This window comes from Patiria miniata, unplaced genomic scaffold, assembly GCF_015706575.1.
Source record: "Patiria miniata isolate m_02_andy unplaced genomic scaffold, ASM1570657v1 HiC_scaffold_9, whole genome shotgun sequence".
Lineage (NCBI taxonomy): Eukaryota > Metazoa > Echinodermata > Asteroidea > Valvatida > Asterinidae > Patiria > Patiria miniata.
In genome coordinates, this window is record NW_024037076.1 from 17411556 (window position 1) to 17433599 (window position 22044).

Here is a 22044-nt window from a genome sequence, read left to right on the forward strand (position 1 = left end):
CCCTTTTTGATTTTCGCGGCAACTCCAAATGAGGGCGCTGTTCATGACATAAACAAAGGCAGAGAAATCCAGGGCCCGTAAATGACGTCTGGGTACGAGACGGATTAGCGAAGCTACTGTGCTGTGTGTATGTGCAGCCGCCGCGTACCCGTACGTGGCATTATATGCACACGTACGAATGTGTCTACATGGGATATGTACAGTACACGTGGACGTGCCACGGTGCCACCGTTGTCGAATGAACACGACGACCGTCATGACCGTAAAAGTTCCGAAGACCGTCCTCTTCTTTCCTTAGCGAATCCGATGAAAATGGTACAGATTCGTCCGATTCGAATCTGAGTTCTAATGATTCAGACACTGACTCGATGTTTTTTTAGGGGCATGCCCAAGTTGCTGTAAAGACCAGCATCAAAGCACGACGGCTCAAAGTGCGGCTCAAAGTGCAGCGCAGAGGGCAGCGAACTCACTGGGCCCGGACCACTTTGCTCTGGTATTTACCTTCACTTTGGCTCTCCAAATGCTCCGATATTTCGGATTTACTGGAAATGAAGGCTTACTCCATCCATCCTTGGTAGTTTTGCTACACCCAGCAGCCACACACCTTGTCGGCATGGCCGAAAATCGGGTGTTATTTCTCCTCGATTCCGAACGAAACACCAGAAAAACTTTCAGTGCCGCAATGTATATGTACATGTATTATGATGCACGCCGCAATGCCGGTGCCCCCGCAGCGCGGCAAGTCTCTGCCTCCACTCACGTCATACCCCTCGCGAAGTTTTATGTTAATGAAGCTTCCCTTTGTGGGGCGGAGTAGTTTGACCAAACATGTTTACAAATTATTTTCCCCCATTTATCTTAGAAAATAAACACCGCCATACACAAAATATTGTTAAGAACATCATCCTTTATTGATTTAAGCAAAAAAAATGCAATCAAAATTTTATTTCATGTTCCCTTTAACTTAATAAACTAACTTGTTCAATGTGTACATGTACACTGTAGTACTTGAACTTCTTTGTTCAATCTGTTCTTTTTGTTATATTTGATTGAAGAAAACAATCACAATAACATACATGTGTTCAGTATTCCAGAACACATACTACAATATCAACACCTCACATGTACATGTAGGTTTCAAATTGGTCTTTTGTAATGTATACAGGTGCTTCTATGTGCATTTTTGGTCATTACTGCTGACCTACAGAAACCTTCTTTCACCATGTTCACTGGTGACAGTCATCTTTAATATTCTTGTTGCAGAATGCCATAATATAATTGGTCTGCAAATTGTAATATTATAATCTCATATGTTTCAAGTTATGTGGAAGAAAACAAAGAGAGCTACAGATAATAAAACCTAAAGTGAACAAAATGCCCCCCCCCTAAAAAAAGAGGTTCCCGCTATTTTGCACTCTTTGTAATGTATACAAGTGCTTCCATGTGCATTTTGATCATTACTGTTGACCTGCAGAAACCTTCTTTCACCATGTTCACTGGTGACAGTCATCTTATTCGTGTTGCAGAATGCCATAATAGAAAATATAACAAGTACAACAAATGCTGAACAAGTTATAAATGATGAAAATACAGGCCTCGCGCATGATCTGACTTTTCTTGCATGATACTTACAATGCTTCTTATGCAAGCATTAATATCAAATTCATAATGATCAACAAAACTTAACATGTAACTTAATAAAGTAACTTGTTTTGTACTTCTTTGTACACCCTTTTCTGGTCATTTCTTTCAACTTGTCTGAAGCAGTAGTGAAAAAGAAGCCAAACGTAAAGCAAAATAAATGTCAAAGTGAAGCAGTTTTACATGACCTTATTTGTTATTCAATTTGTCTTCTAACAAAACAAAGTGCTTCAACTACAAACTAAGAACTCATGCATGCAGGCCTCATCCCTTTCGCGTATTTTTTATTTACACCGCAGTGTAGGGTACTTTGTGCGCTTTCCTATGGGGCCGTGGTATTATTACCCGGCTTGAGTGGAGACTAGTATAATTCAACTTGGTGTGGATTTCGGACTTTAGTTCCCTTTAAAAAAAAACAACCTCCAGAGCCTCAAAACTGAAAAGAAAAGAAAATTGCTGCTATAAATTATTAGAATCCGACTGAAAAATAACGTTTCTAAGATAAGATGAAAAAAGAGCAAAATCTGATTAGTGCCGAGCAAGGAATCGAACTCGGGACCTCTAGCCAGCATGCCTAACCATTAGACAATGACAGTGCTCGACCAAACCTTGCAATTCATAATTTATACACTTTCACACATGTATAGAGAGCATACGCGCGCGCGCGCGTAGGCGAAAGGTTACAGGATTGTAGAACGCCGCGTACAATCCTGTAACCTTGATTCAAGTCACCTGAAAAATGGGTACCCTACACTACGGTGTAAATAAAAATTAGGCATCCCTTTCCAACCCTATTTGTACCGCTCAACATTCACAGGCTTTGTTCAGTCAACATTTGCAAATTTCCACAAACTGGTTTACATGTACAAGGCACATATACATTCTGCTATCCCCAAGTAAGTTTTTTTTTTTCTCCAAAAATGTTTTACCCATTCTATGACATTAATGTTGGATATACAACTGTATATATATAAAGCCAAATATGACAAAGGGATGGATGGATTCTTTGCTACATGTGCATAAGATTCTTCAAAATGAAGTGTAACACCCTTACAAAAGGTTGGCCTGTTTTTTCCACATTACAACAACTGTCACTTAATTACAAGTGCCTTCCACTTATATTATTTGTAGTCTCGTTTGTCAGGGGAGAGTAATTTCCACAAAACCCCCAAAATTGTTGACATAGCCATGCTATAACAATGCAGTGTAACAATGCAGCGTTATCGCTAACTGTTAAACACAACCCATTTGCAGTTCAGTGGCTTGGGTTCACGTTGGGAATGGCGGCATTATTTGTAAGTGAGGCAAAAAAGTTCTATACAAACAGAAAAGCTGTCGCACCATCATCACATGAAACTCATTCCAGTGTACAATTGTGCCTGATGTTCAGTTTACTTCAGTGAATTGAAAGAGTACAGCTAAGAATGACTTGTGAGAATGTTTTGAGAAGTGCTAGTACATGTACCGTACATTTGTAACTGCACACTGAAGGTTTAATATTATGCCAGGATTAGATACAGTATCAGAGCACATGATCCTGTGCCTGCTAATGCCCAATGAGCACATGAGAGAAAAGCATTCAAAAATGGGAAGCATGCTGCTCATTTTGAAAAAAAGAAAAGAAAAAGAAAAACCAGAGAAGTGCTGGCAAGAGGCCTCTCATTGACCCACATGACCCGGCCAACATCCATCAGAAAGTCAGCATCAACGTTGAAGTAGGCAAATATCATTAAGGACCCTGCAGAGTAACGGTACATGTAGGTACGTAGGCAAGCTTTCAACTGTGATGGATGGTAAAAACTGTACTAAAAACACGGAGCTAACCTCCAGTGCTGGATCGGCATGATTATGACAACCACACACAGCACAGGTAGTAACCATTATGAAGATGGCAAAGAATTTACAGCTATTTTATTTTAAAAAGAAGCCTGATTGTCCAGTTTGAAATGCATGCACAGTGGTGTTACTTACAGAACTCCTGTCTACTGCAATAATGGCATAGTGGACGGATGGCCACGTGTTACTTTGACGTTGTATCATCAGGACCTAGTCTTGCCAGACATGACAAAGTTTTCCAGAAGAGGAAGTGACTGGGAAAGCTCACTGTGAAGCGGCCAGGAAATGCAAACATGTCAAGCTGGGGATATTTTGAATATTCTGAGATTCTTCAAACCAACCAAAAATAACATTTGTTTCAGACACTGTGAGGCAAAAGGAAGGATCTGATCACTGTGCATGTAGTTCTTTGAAAGTTGACTCTCTTGAGTCAAGAGCTTAAGCAGGGCATCTTTCCTTCTCAATTTCTGCCAAACTGTAACTGTAAACATGAATCGTCCCATACATGTACCATTGAATGGTTCCACTTATTGTCCAGATACCAGTAGTATCTGGATGTACCTCACAGACCGACACATGTATGTTTACATCCGAGACTGACGGAGGGTACACCAGTGACTTGATGTTAGACCTTGCAGACCTTGTTCCTTCATCTTGCAAATTTCACTGGACAACAGCAAAATGTGACATGTTTTCCTCACGGATCTCCTTTTTTCAACCTTCTTATTTAAAAAAGGAGGTTGCTTGTAAAGATTTTTTTAAAAGGGAGAGCATAAGTAATATTCCAAAAAGGAGGTTGCTTGTAAGGATCTTTTTTTTAAAGGAAGAGCATCTGTGAATGGATTTACAAATATGTACAATTTACTTGACTGTTTATGCATTTCCTTCAGGTGCGTAACCTCTTCTGAGACTCTTCTGAATCACCTGTCTTATGATGCCCAGCTGTACACATTCATGCATGTTCAATAAGTTATGACTGTACAGATCCCCTACTCATGTCCATGCTTTTACTGAGTTCAAGGAGCTTTGCACCCATTGTTTCTGGAGATTCCACATCAAATGAGTGCTTGAAAAATGGGAACCCCTTGTGATGTCTGCCTGGAACAAAATCAAAGAGGCCATCATCTATATATGACGCTGCAAAACACTGGATATCCTGATCAAATTTCTGTCGTTCCTGCTCAGATGGCGTTGTCGGGACTCCCCGAAGTTTCAGAAAGATGTTATCTAGATCACGACACAACGTATCACTCAGTTTGCTGGAATGTTCCCCCTGGTGCTTTGGATTCACACCTTGCACTTGAGACAACATTTCGTGGTAGTCTTCAGTTGGAAGTTCTTTCACCAGATCCAGACCAATATTGCCATCTGCCTGACCTGTTAAATTTGCCACTCTGTTCCAGGTCATGTCATGTGCAACTCGGGCTGGATAGAACCCATTGACACCTGCCTGCATGTTATGAGCCAAGATGAAATACTCAAGATGTTTGCTATTCCAAAACTGCAGGGTGTTGATTTTCCAGTGGCTGAGGATGGCTGGTCCATCACCCTCGAGTACTGCATCACGGAAGGCTAGATGGCAAAGACCCTCATATAACAAGGCTCTGGAATATTCCTGGACCCCGTCACTTGCCAGCTTGTGTAACCCTTTTTGCTCACATTCAGGAGAACAATACCACTCATCTGGTAAATCATCAGCATTTTCTACGTTTATGCATTCGGGATGATACCATTCATAAAAAGTACAATGACTCTGCAACTCACACTGGATCATATCATCTTCCTTCCCTGTCCTTTTATGGCATTTACAATACCTGTAGGACTTGGAAGCCTGATTTTTTTTTGCACAGGTCCTTGAACACCACCAATCACCTTCCACAGGACCATCAACATTTTGACAGGAGTAGTGGAACCAACCACATTCGATGTTGGAACATCGGATCATTGCTTCTGTAGTTGATTCACCACACTTGCAACAATCATCATTGGCAGCACTTGCCATTTCACTATAAAGATCAGCAAAACCAAGGGTTGAGGCGTAGGCCTTTTTTAACCGACATGCTTTGTCTGTTTCTATGCTTGGAACACCTGGCCAAATGAAATTTATCATTTTACGAGTGAAATGTGCTAGCCACTTCTTCTTCTCAACGGCAGGTCCTGCATACGGAAAATCTCCAGGCCTCTCAGAGACACCTTCCAAATGAGCAAGCTTGAGTGCCAGGATTATGCTGAATGCACGTGTGCAGAAAACAATCAGATCTTCCACATGATTGAAGTTTTCCATGACATTTCTTTTGACTGATTGATGGCCATAATCCTGTTTCAGCTGAAAGAGTGTACCCCTGTCTGTTGCACTTTTCTCTTTGAAGAATCTATTCATCGTGTCTTGGAGCAAAAGACCCCTCCGATGAAAGTCTTGCGGACACTGCACTAGTCCCTCCAACCTATCTGCTGCAGAAGCCCCACCAGCTTTTGAACGTTTGGCATCCACCATTTTCTCCACAGAGAGCCCGTCCCCAAAGCATACAATTGGGTACAAGTTCTCATCACCGTACGATGGAACAAACTGATGAAGTGACTCAAGAATACTAATGGAGCCTGCTGTGCTGAAGGGGTTTTGATCTATCACACCTAAACTGACAATTTCACTTTTCTTACTCATAGCATGACTGTGCTGGTGTTGCTCAGGAGCAGAGCACTCAACTGTCTCCAAAAATGGAAAGTGGTCATTCAAAATGCGCTCCAGAATTAAGCACATTCTGTGCTTCAAGAAATACCAGTCAGTAGAAGTTGGAAGAAAATCAGAAAGGGGAATATCTTCTGCACATTTCACTGTGTAGTCCATCTCTTGGTCAAATGCAACTCTGTTCCTGAGAGCAAAGATCGAGGCCTGTAACGTGAATTCCTTTGAAGTTCTACGTTTAGCTGATTGCATCAAAACATTGTCACACACTATGGTATACCCAGGATCAGGTCTATGTGGTAACTGTAATTGAGGCATGTGCTTTACTTTAGATGCCTGATCTTTTCTGTGATGTGATGTGGCCTCAATGCTTGAATCATGTTTACGGCCCGATGAACTTGTCAAATCAGCTACGTTTGCCACAATTGAAGCAGATTCTGCAAAAGGCGAGGACACGGCGTCATTATCAGAGTTGTCGTCAGCCGATACACTCATCTCAGAAGCAGCATCATCAGCCACATCATCTGTTTCAGGTGAATTCAAAACACCTGCCTGCACTTCATTACCAGGGGCCGGCTTGTGGGTTTTCCTATCATCCACAGCTACAGGAATCTCCTGCCCCTCAGAAGATGACCCAGCATCACTATCAGAGATGCTGTCAACAGATACAGTCATATCAGAAAAAACATCAGCATCCATGTCATCTACAACAGGCGATTTCAGAACACCCGTCTGTACTTGACTACAAGGGGATGGCTCACGGGTCTCACTATGCTCATCAGCTGCGGCACTTGACTCGAGTTGCTTGCTCAGTGCACGCTGCCATTGCTTTTGTGTTTCGGTGGGGTCTTTCTGTATGTGATTTGCTGCGGTTGCAGTCCCATGAAGTCCTTTGCAGACACCAAGAACATGCAAACATTCGTTAAGCTTTTGGCTGCATCCCAGCTTCCAAAGTTGCAGAGAAACACATCCTTGAATGAAACTGTACGCCCGGGGCTTAAGTGAATAGAAAATCAACGACAATATGAACCCAAGGCGCTGGTTACGAAAACAATACGCCTGTTGCATTGATCTGCACAGATGACCGCAGAATGTCCCTGTGGTTGTATGGTTGGATGGATCTGGGAGGGCAGCTTTCAGGACATTAACAAGAATCGGCATGTGGGAAGAAGCTTCATCAACAACTTCGTCCCAACTGAAATCGGCAACATGCTTAGCAGTCACAGTCTGTGCCAAGTGGGTTCGGGGGTAGGCTTTGATTTCCTTTCGGACCTCTGTATTCAAAACCCGATGACAAGCTTTTTTAGCCGATTTGATTTTCAGGAGCGCTCTAAAAATGGGATCATAATGGCTTTTGCGGATAGATCTTAAAACCACGATTTTTAACCTTTTAAGGTCTGTTGTCTGTTCTCGCTTTTTTTTCTTTTCTGGCCTTTCCTTAACTTGAGAGAGTGATCTCTTGGAAGACCACTGTACCGGTACATGTACATGTACGTGTTCTTTTGGAGGGCCTGTTGTTCTTGGCGGCCTCATTTTATTTACATGTACATGTACATGTTCTTTTGGAGGGCCTGTTATTCTTGGCGGCATCATTTTATTTACTTGTACACATGTGAAACAAAGATACCCATCCTGCCCTCCAAACTGCTCTGGGGATATCTTCAAACACTTCAAGCTGCGTCTTTTATATCCTTTCTTTTGCTTTTTAAAACGGGATTTGCACTTCAAACATACTGGATGTTCCAAATGGCTACAGGCTGGTCTCATTTTTGCGAGTCTCTTATCTTGTATCTGCTTTGATCTACATGATTGACAAAGAAATCCATCCTGACCCTCAAACTGCTCTGGAGATAAGCCACAATCGTTCAAGCTGTACATGCAACTGCCCTTATAATCACTGCTACTGTTAATTTCCTCTTTTAAAAAAGGGGATTTGCACATCAAACAGTTTGTATTATTCATATTTACTGAGGCCAGTGTGGATCAATTGAGTTAACTGACAATACCAAACAGGGTTGCGCTATTTTACAACATTAAAAAGAACCCATTTGCAGTTCTGTAAATTAAAAAAACATGCTCGTTGCTTGCACAATTTTGCAAATTTGGATATGGTTACAGGAATTTTTGTTATAATCAAAGTTTGTTCTTTCAAAGTCAGTGCACCATTAACAATTCAGATGGCATCTACACGGGTAGTATAATGCAAGCCATAACCATGGCGGCTGCAACAACAGTTGAGACGACAATGCCAAAATCATTCACAGCAGTTGCACCTTCAAGAGAATACTGTACATCTTGACTTGTTGATCTTCACTTGAACAACCACTGTGAAACAAAGGCATAAAATGGGGATAGTTTTCTTAACTGTTTTTCAATACTACATTACATAAACTTAAAGACAAACCAAACAAAAACCAACTTGCTTATTAGTCACAAACTTGAAAAGTAGTTTGAGACTTTAGCCAAACTGTCTTGATTACATCATCATGTATGTGCAGCAGACCATGACTGTACAGATTCCCTGCCCATGTCCATGAGTTTACTGAGTTGCAGGAGCTTTTTACCCATTATGTGTGGGGATTTCACATCTAATGAGTGCTTGAAAAATGGAAAGCACTTGTGATGTCTGCCTGGAACAAAATCAAAGAGGCCATCATCCGTATAGGAAGCTGCAAAACACTGGACGTCCTGATCAAATTTCTGTCGTGCCTGCTCAGATCGCTGCTTCTGGATTCCAAAACGAGACTGCAAAAAGATGTCATCTAGATCACGACACAACGTCTCACTCAGTTTGCTGGAATGTTCCCCCTGGTGCTTTGGATTCACACCTTGCACTTGAGACAACATTTCCTGGTAGTCTTCAGTTGGAATTTCTTTCACCAGATCCAGACCAATGTTGTGATCTGCCTGACCTGTTAAATTAGCCACTCTGTTCCAGGTCATGTCATGTGCAACTCGGGCAGGATAAAATCCATTGACTCCTGCCAGCATGTTGTGTGCCAAGTTAAAGTATTTGAGATGACTGTTATTCCAAAACTGTAGGGTGTTGATCCTCCAGTGGCTGAGGATGGCTGGTCCATCACCCTCCCATACTGCATCACGGAAGGCTAGATGGCAAAGACCTTCAAATAACAAGGCTCTGGAATATTCCTGGACCCCGTCACTTGCTGATTTGTCTAAACCTCGTTGTTCACATTCAGGAGAACAATACCACTCATCTGGGAAATCTTCAGCCCCTCCTAGTCCTACGCACTCAAGATGATACCATTCGTTGAAAGAACAATGTCTTTGCAACTCACACTGGATCATAACCTCTTCCTTTTCTGTCTTTTTATGGCATTTACAATATACGGAGGACTTGGAAGCCTGGCACTCTGCTGAACACCACCAATCACCTTCCACGGGACCATCAACATTTGCACAAGAGTAGTGAAACCAACCACATTCCCTGTTGGAACATCTGATCATTCCTTCTCCTGTTGATTCACCACACTTACAGGCATCATCATTGATGGCATTTTCCACATCACCATTATGGCCATTAAAACCAAGTGTGGCGCCTGCTCCTTGTTGCTCACATGCTTTGTTCATGTCTTCACTTGGGATATCAGGCCAAACAAAATCTACGATTTTCCAGATGAATTTCGTGAGCCATACCTTCTGATGAGAGGCAGCTCCTGAGGATGGAAAAGGTTCAGGGATATCTTCTTCTTGGATAAGCTTGAGTGCTAGCATTATGCTGAATGCACGTGTGCAGAACTGAATAAGATCTTCCACATGATTGAAGTTTTCCATGACGTTCCTTTTGACTGACTGATGACCAAACTCCTGTTTCAACTGAAAGAGTGTTCCCCTGTCTGTTGCACTTTCCTCTTTGAAGAATCTATCCATTGTGTCTTGGAGCAAAACACCTCTTCGATGAAAGTCTTGTGGGCACTGCACTAGTCCCTCCAACCTATCCGCTGCAGAAGCTCCACTAACTCTCGTTTGTTTGGCATCGGTCATTTGCGCTACAGACAGCCCATCTCCAAAACATGCAGTTGGGTACAAGTCCTCTCCATATGACGGCACAAACCGATGAAGTGACTCAAGCATACAGACTGAGCCTTGTGTGCTGAAGGGGTTTTCATCTATCACGCCTAAGCTGACAATTTCACTTTTCTTACTCAAAGCATCACTGTGCAGGTGCCGCTTAGGGGCAGAACATGTCACTCCCTTCAAAAACGGCAAATGATCTTTCAAAATGTGCTGCAAAATTTGGCACATCCTCTGCTTCAAATTTCTCCAGTCGGAAAAAGTCGGAAGAAAACATGAGAGGGGGATGTCTTCAGCATGTTTCATAGTGTAAGCCATTTGTTGGTCAAATCCAACTCTATTCCTTACAGCAAAGATTGCGGCCTGCAACTTTAACTCGTTGGAACGTTTAGCTGACTGCATCAAAACATTGTCACACACTATGGTATACCCAGGATCAGGTCTATGTGGTAACTGTAATTGAGGCATGTGCTTTACTTTAGATGCCTGATCTTTTCTGTGATGTGATGTGGCCTCAATGCTTGAATCATGTTTACGGCCCGATGAACTTGGCAAATCAGCCACGTTTGCCACAATTGAAGCAGATTCTGCAACAGGCGAGGACACGGCGTCATTATCAGAGTTGTCGTCAGCCGATACACTCATCTCAGAAGCAGCATCATCAGCCACATCATCTGTTTCAGGTGAATTCAAAACACCTGCCTGCACTTCATTACAAGGGGCCGGCTTGTGGGTTTTCCTATCATCCACAGCTACAGGAATCTCCTGCCCCTCAGAAGATGACCCAGCATCACTATCAGAGATGCTGTCAACAGATACAGTCATATCAGAAAAAACATCAGCATCCATGTCATCTACAACAGGCGATTTCAGAACACCCGTCTGTACTTGACTACAAGGGGATGGCTCACGGGTCTCACTATGCTCATCATCTGCGGCACTTGACTTGAGTTGCTTGCTCAGTGCACGCTGCCATTGCTTTTGTGTTTCGGTGGGGTCTTTCTGTATGTGAATTGCTGCGGTTGCAGTCCCATGAAGTCCTTTGCAGACACCAAGAACATGCAAACATTCGTTAAGCTTTTGGCTGCATCCCAGCTTCCAAAGTTGCAGAGAAACACATCCTTGAATGAAACTGTACGCCCGTGGCTTAAGTGAATACAAAATCAACGACAATATGAACCCAAGGCGCTGGTTACGAAAACAATACGCCTGTTGCATTGATCTGCACAGATGACCGCAGAATGTCCCTGTGGTTGTATGGTTGGATGGATCTGGGAGGGCAGCTTTCAGGACATTAACAAGAATCGGCATGTGGGAAGAAGCTTCATCAACAACTTCGTCCCAACTGAAATCGGCAACATGCTTAGCAGTCACAGTCTGTGCCAAGTGGGTTCGGGGGTAGGCTTTGATTTCCTTTCGGACCTCTGTATTCAAAACCCGATGACAAGCTTTTTTAGCCGATTTGATTTTCAGGAGCGCTCTAAAAATGGGATCATAATGGCTTTTGCGGATAGATCTTAAAACCACGATTTTTAACCTTTTAAGGTCTGTTGTCTGTTCTCGCTTTTTTTTCTTTGCTGGCCTTTCCTTAACTTGAGAGAGTGATCTCTTGGAAGACCACTGTACCGGTACATGTACGTGTTCTTTTGGAGGGCCTGTTGTTCTTGGCGGCCTCATTTTATTTACATGTACATGTACATGTTCTTTTGGAGGGCCTGTTATTCTTGGCGGCATCATTTTATTTACTTGTACACATGTGAAACAAAGATACCCATCCTGCCCTCCAAACTGCTCTGGGGATATCTTCAAACACTTCAAGCTGCGTCTTTTATATCCTTTCTTTTGCTTTTTAAAACGGGATTTGCACTTCAAACATACTGGATGTTCCAAATGGCTACAGGCTGGTCTCATTTTTGCGAGTCTCTTATCTTGTATCTGCTTTGATCTACATGATTGACAAAGAAATCCATCCTGACCCTCAAACTGCTCTGGAGATAAGCCACAATCGTTCAAGCTGTACATGCAACTGCCCTTATAATCACTGCTACTGTTAATTTCCTCTTTTAAAAAAGGGGATTTGCACATCAAACAGTTTGTATTATTCATATTTACTGAGGCCAGTGTGGATCAATTGAGTTAACTGACAATACCAAACAGGGTTGCGCTATTTTACAACATTAAAAAGAACCCATTTGCAGATCTGTAAATTTAAAAAACATGCTCGTTGCATGCACAATTTTGCAAATTTGGATATGGTTACAGGAATTTTTGTTATAATCAAAGTTTGTTCTTTCAAAGTCAGTGCACCATTAACAATTCAGATGGCATCTACACGGGTAGTATAATGCAAGCCATAACCATGGCGGCTGCAACAACAGTTGAGACAATGCCAAAATCATTCACAGCAGTTGCACCTTCAAGAGAATACTGTACATCTTGACTTGTTGATCTTCACTTGAACAACCACTGTGAAACAAAGGCATAAAATGGGGATAGTTTTCTTAACTGTTTTTCAATACTACATTACATAAACTTAAAGACAAACCAAACAAAAACCAACTTGCTTATTAGTCACAAACTTGAAAAGTAGTTTGAGATTTTAGCCAAACTGTCTTGATTACATCATCATGTATGTGCAGCAGACCATGACTGTACAGATTCCCTGCCCATGTCCATGAGTTTACTGAGTTGCAGGAGCTTTTTACCCATTATGTGTGGGGATTTCACATCTAATGAGTGCTTGAAAAATGGAAAGCACTTGTGATGTCTGCCTGGAACAAAATCAAAGAGGCCATCATCCGTATAGGAAGCTGCAAAACACTGGACGTCCTGATCAAATTTCTGTCGTGCCTGCTCAGATCGCTGCTTCTGGATTCCAAAACGAGACTGCAAAAAGATGTCATCTAGATCACGACACAACGTCTCACTCAGTTTGCTGGAATGTTCCCCCTGGTGCTTTGGATTCACACCTTGCACTTGAGACAACATTTCCTGGTAGTCTTCAGTTGGAATTTCTTTCACCAGATCCAGACCAATGTTGTGATCTGCCTGACCTGTTAAATTAGCCACTCTGTTCCAGGTCATGTCATGTGCAACTCGGGCAGGATAAAATCCATTGACTCCTGCCAGCATGTTGTGTGCCAAGTTGAAGTATTTGAGATGACTGTTATTCCAAAACTGTAGGGTGTTGATCCTCCAGTGGCTGAGGATGGCTGGTCCATCACCCTCCCATACTGCATCACGGAAGGCTAGATGGCAAAGACCTTCAAATAACAAGGCTCTGGAATATTCCTGGACCCCGTCACTTGCTGATTTGTCTAAACCTCGTTGTTCACATTCAGGAGAACAATACCACTCATCTGGGAAATCTTCAGCCCCTCCTACGCACTCAAGATGATACCATTCGTTGAAAGAACAATGTCTTTGCAACTCACACTGGATCATAACCTCTTCCTTTTCTGTCTTTTTATGGCATTTACAATATAAAGAGGACTTGGAAGCCTGGCACTCTGCTGAACACCACCAATCACCTTCCACGGGACCATGAACATATGCACAAGAGTAGTGGAACCAACCACATTCCCTGTTGGAACATCTGATCATTCCTTCTCCTGTTGATTCACCACACTTACAGGCATCATCATTGATGGCATTTTCCACATCACCATTATGGCCATTAAAACCAAGTGTGGCGCCTGCTCCTTGTTGCTCACATGCTTTGTTCATGTCTTCACTTGGGATTTCAGGCCAAACAAAATCTACGATTTTCCAGATGAATTTCGTGAGCCATACCTTCTGATGAGAGGCAGCTCCTGAGGATGGAAAAGGTTCAGGGATATCTTCTTCTTGGATAAGCTTGAGTGCTAGCATTATGCTGAATGCACGTGTGCAGAACTGAATAAGATCTTCCACATGATTGAAGTTTTCCATGACGTTCCTTTTGACTGACTGATGACCAAACTCCTGTTTCAACTGAAAGAGTGTTCCCCTGTCTGTTGCACTTTCCTCTTTGAAGAATCTATCCATTGTGTCTTGGAGCAAAACACCTCTTCGATGAAAGTCTTGTGGGCACTGCACTAGTCCCTCCAACCTATCCGCTGCAGAAGCTCCACTAACTCTCGTTTGTTTGGCATCGGTCATTTGCGCTACAGACAGCCCATCTCCAAAACATGCAGTTGGGTACAAGTCCTCTCCATATGACGGCACAAACCGATGAAGTGACTCAAGCATACAGACTGAGCCTTGTGTGCTGAAGGGGTTTTCATCTATCACGCCTAAGCTGACAATTTCACTTTTCTTACTCAAAGCATCACTGTGCAGGTGCCGCTTAGGGGCAGAACATGTCACTCCCTTCAAAAACGGCAAATGATCTTTCAAAATGTGCTGCAAAATTTGGCACATCCTCTGCTTCAAATTTCTCCAGTCGGAAAAAGTCGGAAGAAAACATGAGAGGGGGATGTCTTCAGCATGTTTCATAGTGTAAGCCATTTGTTGGTCAAATCCAACTCTATTCCTTACAGCAAAGATTGCGGCCTGCAACTTTAACTCGTTGGAACGTTTAGCTGACTGCATCAAAACATTGTCACACACTATGGTATACCCAGGCTCAGGTTTACGTCGTAAGTGCAATGGAAGCGTGTGAATAGGTGCCTGATATTTTCTTTTATGGGATGTGTCCTCAAAGAATGAACCATGTTTACCGCTTGATGTACTTGGCAAATTATCAACATTAACAGCAGTTACATGTAGAGAAAGTTGTGCTAGAGGAGATGGCACAGCATCACTATCAGAGTTGTTCTCAGAAGACACATTCATCTCAGAAGCAGCATCATCATCCATGCCATCTGTGGCAGGCGAATTCAAAACACCTGCCTGCACTTCATTACAAGGGGCTGGCTTGTGGGTTTTCCTATCCACACGAATCTCCTGCCCCTCATGAGATGACACAACATCACTATCAGAGTTGCTGTCAGCAGATACATGTACACTCATATCAGATGAAACATCATCATCCATGTCTTCTACAACAGGTGACTTCAGAACACCTGCCTGCACTCGATTACAAAGGGATGGCTTATGGGTCTCACTATCTTCAACAGCTGCGGCACTTGCCTTGAGTTGTTCACTTAGTGCACGCTGCCATTGCTTCTGTTTCTGTGCTGGATCCTTCTTCAGTTTGGATGCGGTCTTAGCTGTCCCCTTAAGTCCTTTGCATATGCCAAGAGCATGCAAACTTTCAACAACTTTTTGGCTGCATCCATGTTTCCACAGTTGCAGAGAAACACATCCCTGAATGAAACTGTACACCTGCGGATTATGTGAATACATAATCAATGACAAAATAAAGCCCAGGCGCTGGTTATAAATACCCTGAGCCTGTTTTGTTGATCTCACCCCACGGCCACAGAATACATTTCCCTTCCTGTGCGATGGATCTGGGAGAGCAGCTTTCAGGACATTTACAAGGATCGGCATGCACGAAGTAGCTTCCTCAATGACTTCAACCCATTTGAAACTGGCTACTTGTTCAGCAGTAACAGCATGTGCTAAGTGGGTTTTGGGATAAGCCTTGATTTCTTTTCGGACTGCCTTATCCAAAAAAAGTTGATAAGCTTTCCTAGCTGATTCCATTCGAAGGAGCAGTCTAACCATTGGGCCATATTGACAGTCCTTCATTCTATTTAATAAAAGCTCTTTCAATGTCTCATGATGAGGTCTTGTATTTTCTGACTTTTTTTTTGGTCTGGGATTGCAGCTACGCTTCCGTTTTGGTCTGGGATTGACGAGACGCTTCCGTTTTGGTTTTTTTTTTGGAATGCGAGCTTGCTGCTTCATCAGAATCCGTCTGCATTTGTAACAAACGAATCCATCCTGCCCTCCAAACTGCTCTGGGGAAATCTTCATAGCCTTTAAGCTCCTCCTTTGGTATCCTCCTTTAGGGGCTTTTTGAAATGGGGTTTTGCACTTTAAACACTCAGGATGTTCTAAAGGGCAGCTACTTGGTCTCTTATTTGAAGCTCTTCTTGTTTCTTGCATTTGCTTTGATTTGCATGAGTGGCAAAGAAACCCATCCTGCCCCTCAAATTGTGCTGGGGATAAGCCACAATCTTGCAAGCTGTACCTGCCATTGTCATTTTCCTTGCTTAAAAAGGGAGCTTTGCACATCAAACAGTCTGTAGTATTCATATTTACTGAACCTGGTACGGATAAATAAATACACAAATCAATTACAATACTGAAAACATATCAAACAGGATAGTAAGGTGTTAGTTTACACTAGAATCAAAGAAAACTTTCTTTGTGGCATTTTCAACTAAATGAAATGATATTACATTCGTTGTTTGCAAAGTTCAAGCAAAATAGAGAAAGAAAACCTTTCTACAGAAAAGCTTTCTAATCATCAAATTGGTGATTTAAAGCATCAAACAGATTTTCAGATTAAAATCTTAATTTGCATTTCACCGAACAGGGCAGCAGTAGATAGTATGGGATGTCTACCTGATAACTACGACGTAGTTCTTACAGCAATGGCAAACACAGTGGAAGCAGAACCCTTCAAAAGACTGCTGTTGACACGCTGATCTCCACTTGAAATGACCACTGCACAATGAAGACATAAAAAAGGGGTGGTTTTCTAAATTGTTTTTAAGACTACTGGACAAACACTATTAACCAAAACTGGCTAAATAACTGGAATGGCAGTTTGGGACTTCAGATTAGGTGGTCAAAGAAATTTGGTGTGATGCTGCTTCAGACTAGTACTAACAGGGTCCAGAATTTGTTGGAGCCAGTTCCGGTTCAATAAAAAGAACCGGTTTCTGCGTTGGAACAGTCTGCCAGGAAACTGAATGAAAAGTATAAACCCCTGAAATTCCCTGTATTTCGGTGTCTCCTTGAGGCTCCATGGTGTCTTGATCATGTGGTATTGGTGACATGCAATAAATAATATTTCATTATAAAATTAGGGATCAATTATGTGATTTTTTTAAATGTGAGATGGAAGATTTATTTCAGCCTGAGAAGCAACATTTAGTTTAAGATCCTAGAGGTATTAATTACTTAGCGACAAAAAATGAAGATGTGGGTTCATTTGATTGTCTTTTTCATAAATTTCCTTAGGGTAGGGGCTTGGTATGTTCAGAAAAGAGGCAGATTTGATTTCACTTCTGACAAATGATCAGGACTTATGTTATTTTATAATCTGTTTCATGTGGAACTTTTGTTAGAAACATTGTTACGCTTTACAGCGGCCAACTGGCGGGGGAAGGATTAATTATGGATAAATACATCAATTGAGGTCACCGAAAACACATCAAGCATTTGATTAAAATGCAAATCATAAGACCACTAATTGTTTGTAACTCTATCTTTCTACTCAATAATAAAAAAAACCCCAAGTGTTGCTTGTCGAGTTTAACCAGTGAAGTGGTTACATGTACAAAACAAAATTGGCTATTGGTATATTACCTACGAGAAAGCCTCAAAGGAAATATCAGACTTGGTGATTTCTAACTTCCAACATATTTTCAGAACACGTAAATTGCATATCGCAGTGCAGAAAACCACTAACAATTTCCAATGACTGAATGACACCTACATTTACACAGCTGGTATAGGTCTCTCTCAAATGATATTATTTCCTACAGACCGGCCACGTGCATCGGCATTTTGAGCATCAACTTGCATAAAGTCCATCGGCTGCGTCATATTTCGAACGCATTTCGAGCAACAAGCCCACGTGTGTTTGGAACACTTTCAACACTGCACAATGCGTGCTTGACTGCATAAAATACGCAGTTTCAGTTCTGCTACAGAGATAGCCGTTTTGAGAAAGACCTATTTCCAATGACACCTGCAATGTATATTGTTGGTAATAAGGGATGTACCTGGCAGCTGTACATTTGTCAAACATTCACAGCAGTCACCATGAAGAGAGTGCTGCAAACTCTTTGACTCATCCACCTTCACTGGATATAAGACCGCTGCAATATGAAAACAAATATCGTCATTGACACCACAAACTGACACTCTGTTGCGCATTGAGTGCCAGACAGATTTGTGTTACATGTTCATTTGGTTTTCACGAACACGAACTAGGATCCTGTACTACAAATACATGTGCGCAATCCGCACATTTTCGTTTTCACGAACTTGACACCCAGTTCTAATTTCACAAGTAAAATGGTGTTTAATTAAATTTTTTCACAAGCCCATTGAAGCCGTAAGATAGACTAAATTTGTGTCCAACCTTGCAAAGCATTCTTATGTCCGCCACATGTTTGCATGTAGGTTCGTGAAAACAAAAATTGTGAAACCGACATTATTGATGATGCGGTTTTTACAAACTGACACCAAAAAGCATGTGCAGGTCAGTTTTCAAAAACGGGGACGAAATGGGGCAATTTTCTAAATTATTTGACAAGAAATACTTATGAAGTCACATCACCACAACTCTTCATGGCACCATGACTACTCACTGCATCACACCTACATGTAAATGTACACTAAGTTCGATATTGAAAGAAATTAAGGTGTAAAATAGTGACAGCAGGTAAAGCTATGAAATTATATGACAATTTGGCTGAAATTAGTTCAAGCATTTCAGAATAGAATTTGTTTAAATGGAGCACTGACCTACAGAAAAGACCAGCACCCACTGCATACCTCACTTTGTCAGGTTTACCAGACTAAGACGATGCTTTTTACAATCAAAACAGTTGACAAAATTACTTTTTCCTTTGCAAATTTGGCTGTCCAGATATTTTTTTACTTGTCCACCACGTGGGGGAGAGCGGCCTAGTGGATAGGATTCGTGACTCATGATCAGAGGGTCATGGGTTCGAATCCATCTGCTGGTCATATGCTGTGTCCTTGGACAAGCCACTTCACCCCCACTTAGCTCTCTCCACCCAGGAGTATGGGTACCGACATTAGCTGAAGAGTAACCTGCAATGGACTAGCATCCCATCCAGGGGGAGTAGAAATATTCTCAGTTGTTTCATGCTACTGAAACCGGAGATAAACGCCAGCCTGATGGGCCACATTGGCTCATGACAGACTTTACTTTTTTTCACAGATTTAAGTTCTCAGTCCCAGTACTTACACTTTAACTCAACACATAAGCAGAACAGTATCACAGAGGTATGCACATATCCCAGGGAGGACCATCAGCTGGTAGCGTAAGACGACTAAGATTTCTGAAACAATTGAAGAAACGCAAACTTTAAGCATTTTGCCTGACACGAAACCAGCTAGCTATGCACAATACAATATGAATGCTTTTCAATTCGGGTAATTCAAAATACAGTACGTGTGCCAGCCAGAGTTTGCCATGGAGAGATCATTTTTCAACTTTTTGGTCGACAGAACTGCACGGCCCATTTGAATGCAAGTGTCAGTAGACAACTTGAGCTAATTTGTTATAGATTGGTAGGGGCATATAAAAAAACACCATATTGATAAAAAGAATAGAAAATGGCAAACAGATACTCTAATCATACACTTACATTGTACAATGTTTGATACTACTGACAGAAAAACTAATGATTTCAAATGTCCCGCGCTGCGAATTTGTCAACCACCTCCCGCAACGCACTGGGAAAAATTAACTCTCTGTGGCAAACTCTTGGTGGTGAACTGCATTGTGAATCGCCCAAATTATGCCTGGCATGCATGCATGTGAAAAATAAGTAAGGTGATCCCTGCCATTCCCAGGAACAGTTTTCCCAATGTCTTTGTACCATGCATGACAAATTGGTTACCCAACAAGCTCGAGATGAACACGAATGTTAAATGTAGGCTTGGGCGAATGCACGCTGGAATCAAATAGAATCGATAACTTGATTCTTAATTCGGAATCAAAAATGATTCCACTTTTTGGAGAATTCAGCTCCCTGATATATTCCAGTTCCCCGAGCGTCGATTCCAATCATCACGTGACAATTTTGAAGACCGGCCAACAAACCTTCAAATAACACCTGATTCTTTAAAAACCCTCGATCTCAGGTATAAAACCTCTTGGATTGAGTGCGTCAAATGGTTGGGTAGTAAACCACCCGTGTTATAATTACTTGCTATATTAATCCCAGGATGTCACTGGCTCTGCATCAATATACATTTGTAATTATTGCCAGTGATTGCTGGAGGATTTTGAAGGATTGAAGCAGTGGACACCGATCCAAAGGGGCCGTATCATAAGTCCGAAGCCTCATAAGTCCGACAACGGAAAAACAAGGCGTTTAATTTGTCGGACTAACGAGGCGTCGGAGCTATGAGGCGTCGGAGCTATGAGGCGTCGGATCTATGAGGCGTCGGACTTATGAGGCGTCGGACCTATGAGGCGTCGAACTTATGGGCCTATATTTGGTTGGGGGATGCGATTTTGTGGGACTTATGAGGCGTCGGACTTATGAGCGGACCCCGATCCAAAGACCAAATTTCAAGAACTACATTTGTGTAATGGAGAATTTTGCAGGAATGAGGCTGCATCCTTTTCTAACAAAAATGCAGAGGGAGTAAGGGTTAATGAATTACCTTCCGTCTTTCCTGACTGACTGCAAACATTGATCAATGAATGGAGCTGCCTGCTGGAAAATTGTTCTACATGTATGACTCAGATGTCAGTCTGAGAGAAGAGAAAACAAAAAGAAAGATTGAGTTCACTGCAATATTCAATCAGTGATCAAAACAACCAGTCCAACAACCAGTATGAAACAACCAGTCCAACAACTCTTCAGTACTGCATCAATCAACTGTCCGCTGACTGTGCCAAAAGAAATACCTAGGATGTCCGGTACAAGGTCACTATTTCTGACTATTATTAGTCACTAATGACAATGAATGAAGAAGTCAGTCTTGTCAAACAGTTGGGCCATGGATGGACATGTAGAAGTCTAGTCTTTAGCCTCATTTTGAAATCATTTGACTTCCTTCTCTTGTGCAAGCCACTGCCAAATATTGAAGAAAAGTCTCCTTTAAAAATTGAATTGAGTCTTCAAACTTGGTTGGTAAAATACAGGTACCGAGGACCCTTTCTTTACTGGACTACCTCTGTAATTGTAAATAATTTTATAAAGGCCAAACTTGGAAAAAAATGTAGAACCTTGTCAAATTTTGATTTTCACATTTAGGCTTAGTTTGTAGTTTATTGCTTTAAAACCATACTCACGTACGGACCCTCTTTATAGGCTAATCAGAAAGTGTTGCCTTTTTCAGATGTCTAGTCTACTTTTCGTGAAATTTCCAGATTCGTTTGCACACGTACGTTTGCGTATCAAAATTTCAACATGAAATTCCACGAAAAATAGACATAGGCCCCTAGTTCTGAAAAAAGGCAGCACCTTCTGATTAGCCTATAAGTATGAAGACAGTGAGTATGCTTCTAAAGCAAAATTAAACTACAAACTAAGCCTACATGTGAAAATCTAAATTTGACAAAGTTCCACATGTTTTAGCACATGGGGAAGCATGGAGAAATGTCAAGCCATTTACGGACAATGACGGAGGTAGGCCAGTCCAGTAAACATGGTAAATTGGCCACATTTATGCATTATGAGGCTAAACAGTAACTGTGACAGGCCTACTATGGGATCTTTTCCTACATTTTTTTTCCCGACTAACGTACCCAACCTTAGAGTGTCCAAAATTACATGTTTTGTCGAGGTCGATTCTCGGAGACCTGTGAACGTCGCGTAATTACATGAAGTACGTTCACTGTGCTACATGTATGTGTGTAAACCAGCTGCATGGAGTTGTCACATGGATCTAGCGCGCGCGCGGGAAAGCCTGGTTCCTGGTCCATCCATGCTCCTTCGAATCTGAATTGTGGGCGGCGGGGACCAGTCTTATTG

General features: G+C 41.9%; 2 protein-coding genes across 4 annotated transcripts; both read right to left on the minus strand.

Annotated features, from left to right (window-relative positions):
- Positions 1-8514: 8514 nt before the first annotated feature.
- On the minus strand, positions 8515-12387 carry LOC119720480. The gene is made up of 2 exons (XM_038190153.1): positions 11942-12387; positions 8515-11887 (listed from the first exon to the last, which is right to left on the minus strand). Exons 1-2 carry the CDS (start codon positions 12299-12301, stop codon positions 8645-8647), a joined length of 3603 nt encoding a protein of 1200 aa, XP_038046081.1. The 5' UTR covers positions 12302-12387; the 3' UTR covers positions 8515-8644.
- Positions 12388-12430: 43 nt separating this feature from the next.
- On the minus strand, positions 12431-22027 carry LOC119720481. 3 transcript variants are annotated; one of them, XR_005270093.1, is made up of 6 exons: positions 21819-22027; positions 20729-20819; positions 19299-19392; positions 18082-18177; positions 16694-16795; positions 12431-12661 (listed from the first exon to the last, which is right to left on the minus strand). XR_005270093.1 is itself a non-coding variant. In XM_038190156.1 (6 exons), the coding sequence occupies exon 6, from the start codon at positions 16379-16381 to the stop codon at positions 12821-12823; it is 3561 nt and encodes a 1186-aa protein (XP_038046084.1). In that variant the 5' UTR covers positions 16382-16392; positions 16694-16795; positions 18082-18177; positions 19299-19392; positions 20729-20819; positions 21844-22027; the 3' UTR covers positions 12691-12820. The 3 variants fall into 3 exon arrangements, 2 of the variants coding, with proteins under 2 accessions (XP_038046084.1, XP_038046083.1); XM_038190156.1 differs by lacking the exon at positions 12431-12661 and adding an exon at positions 12691-16392 and having other exon boundaries at positions 21844-22027; XM_038190155.1 differs by lacking the exon at positions 12431-12661 and adding an exon at positions 12691-16392.
- Between the last annotated feature and the right edge of the window lie 17 nt (positions 22028-22044).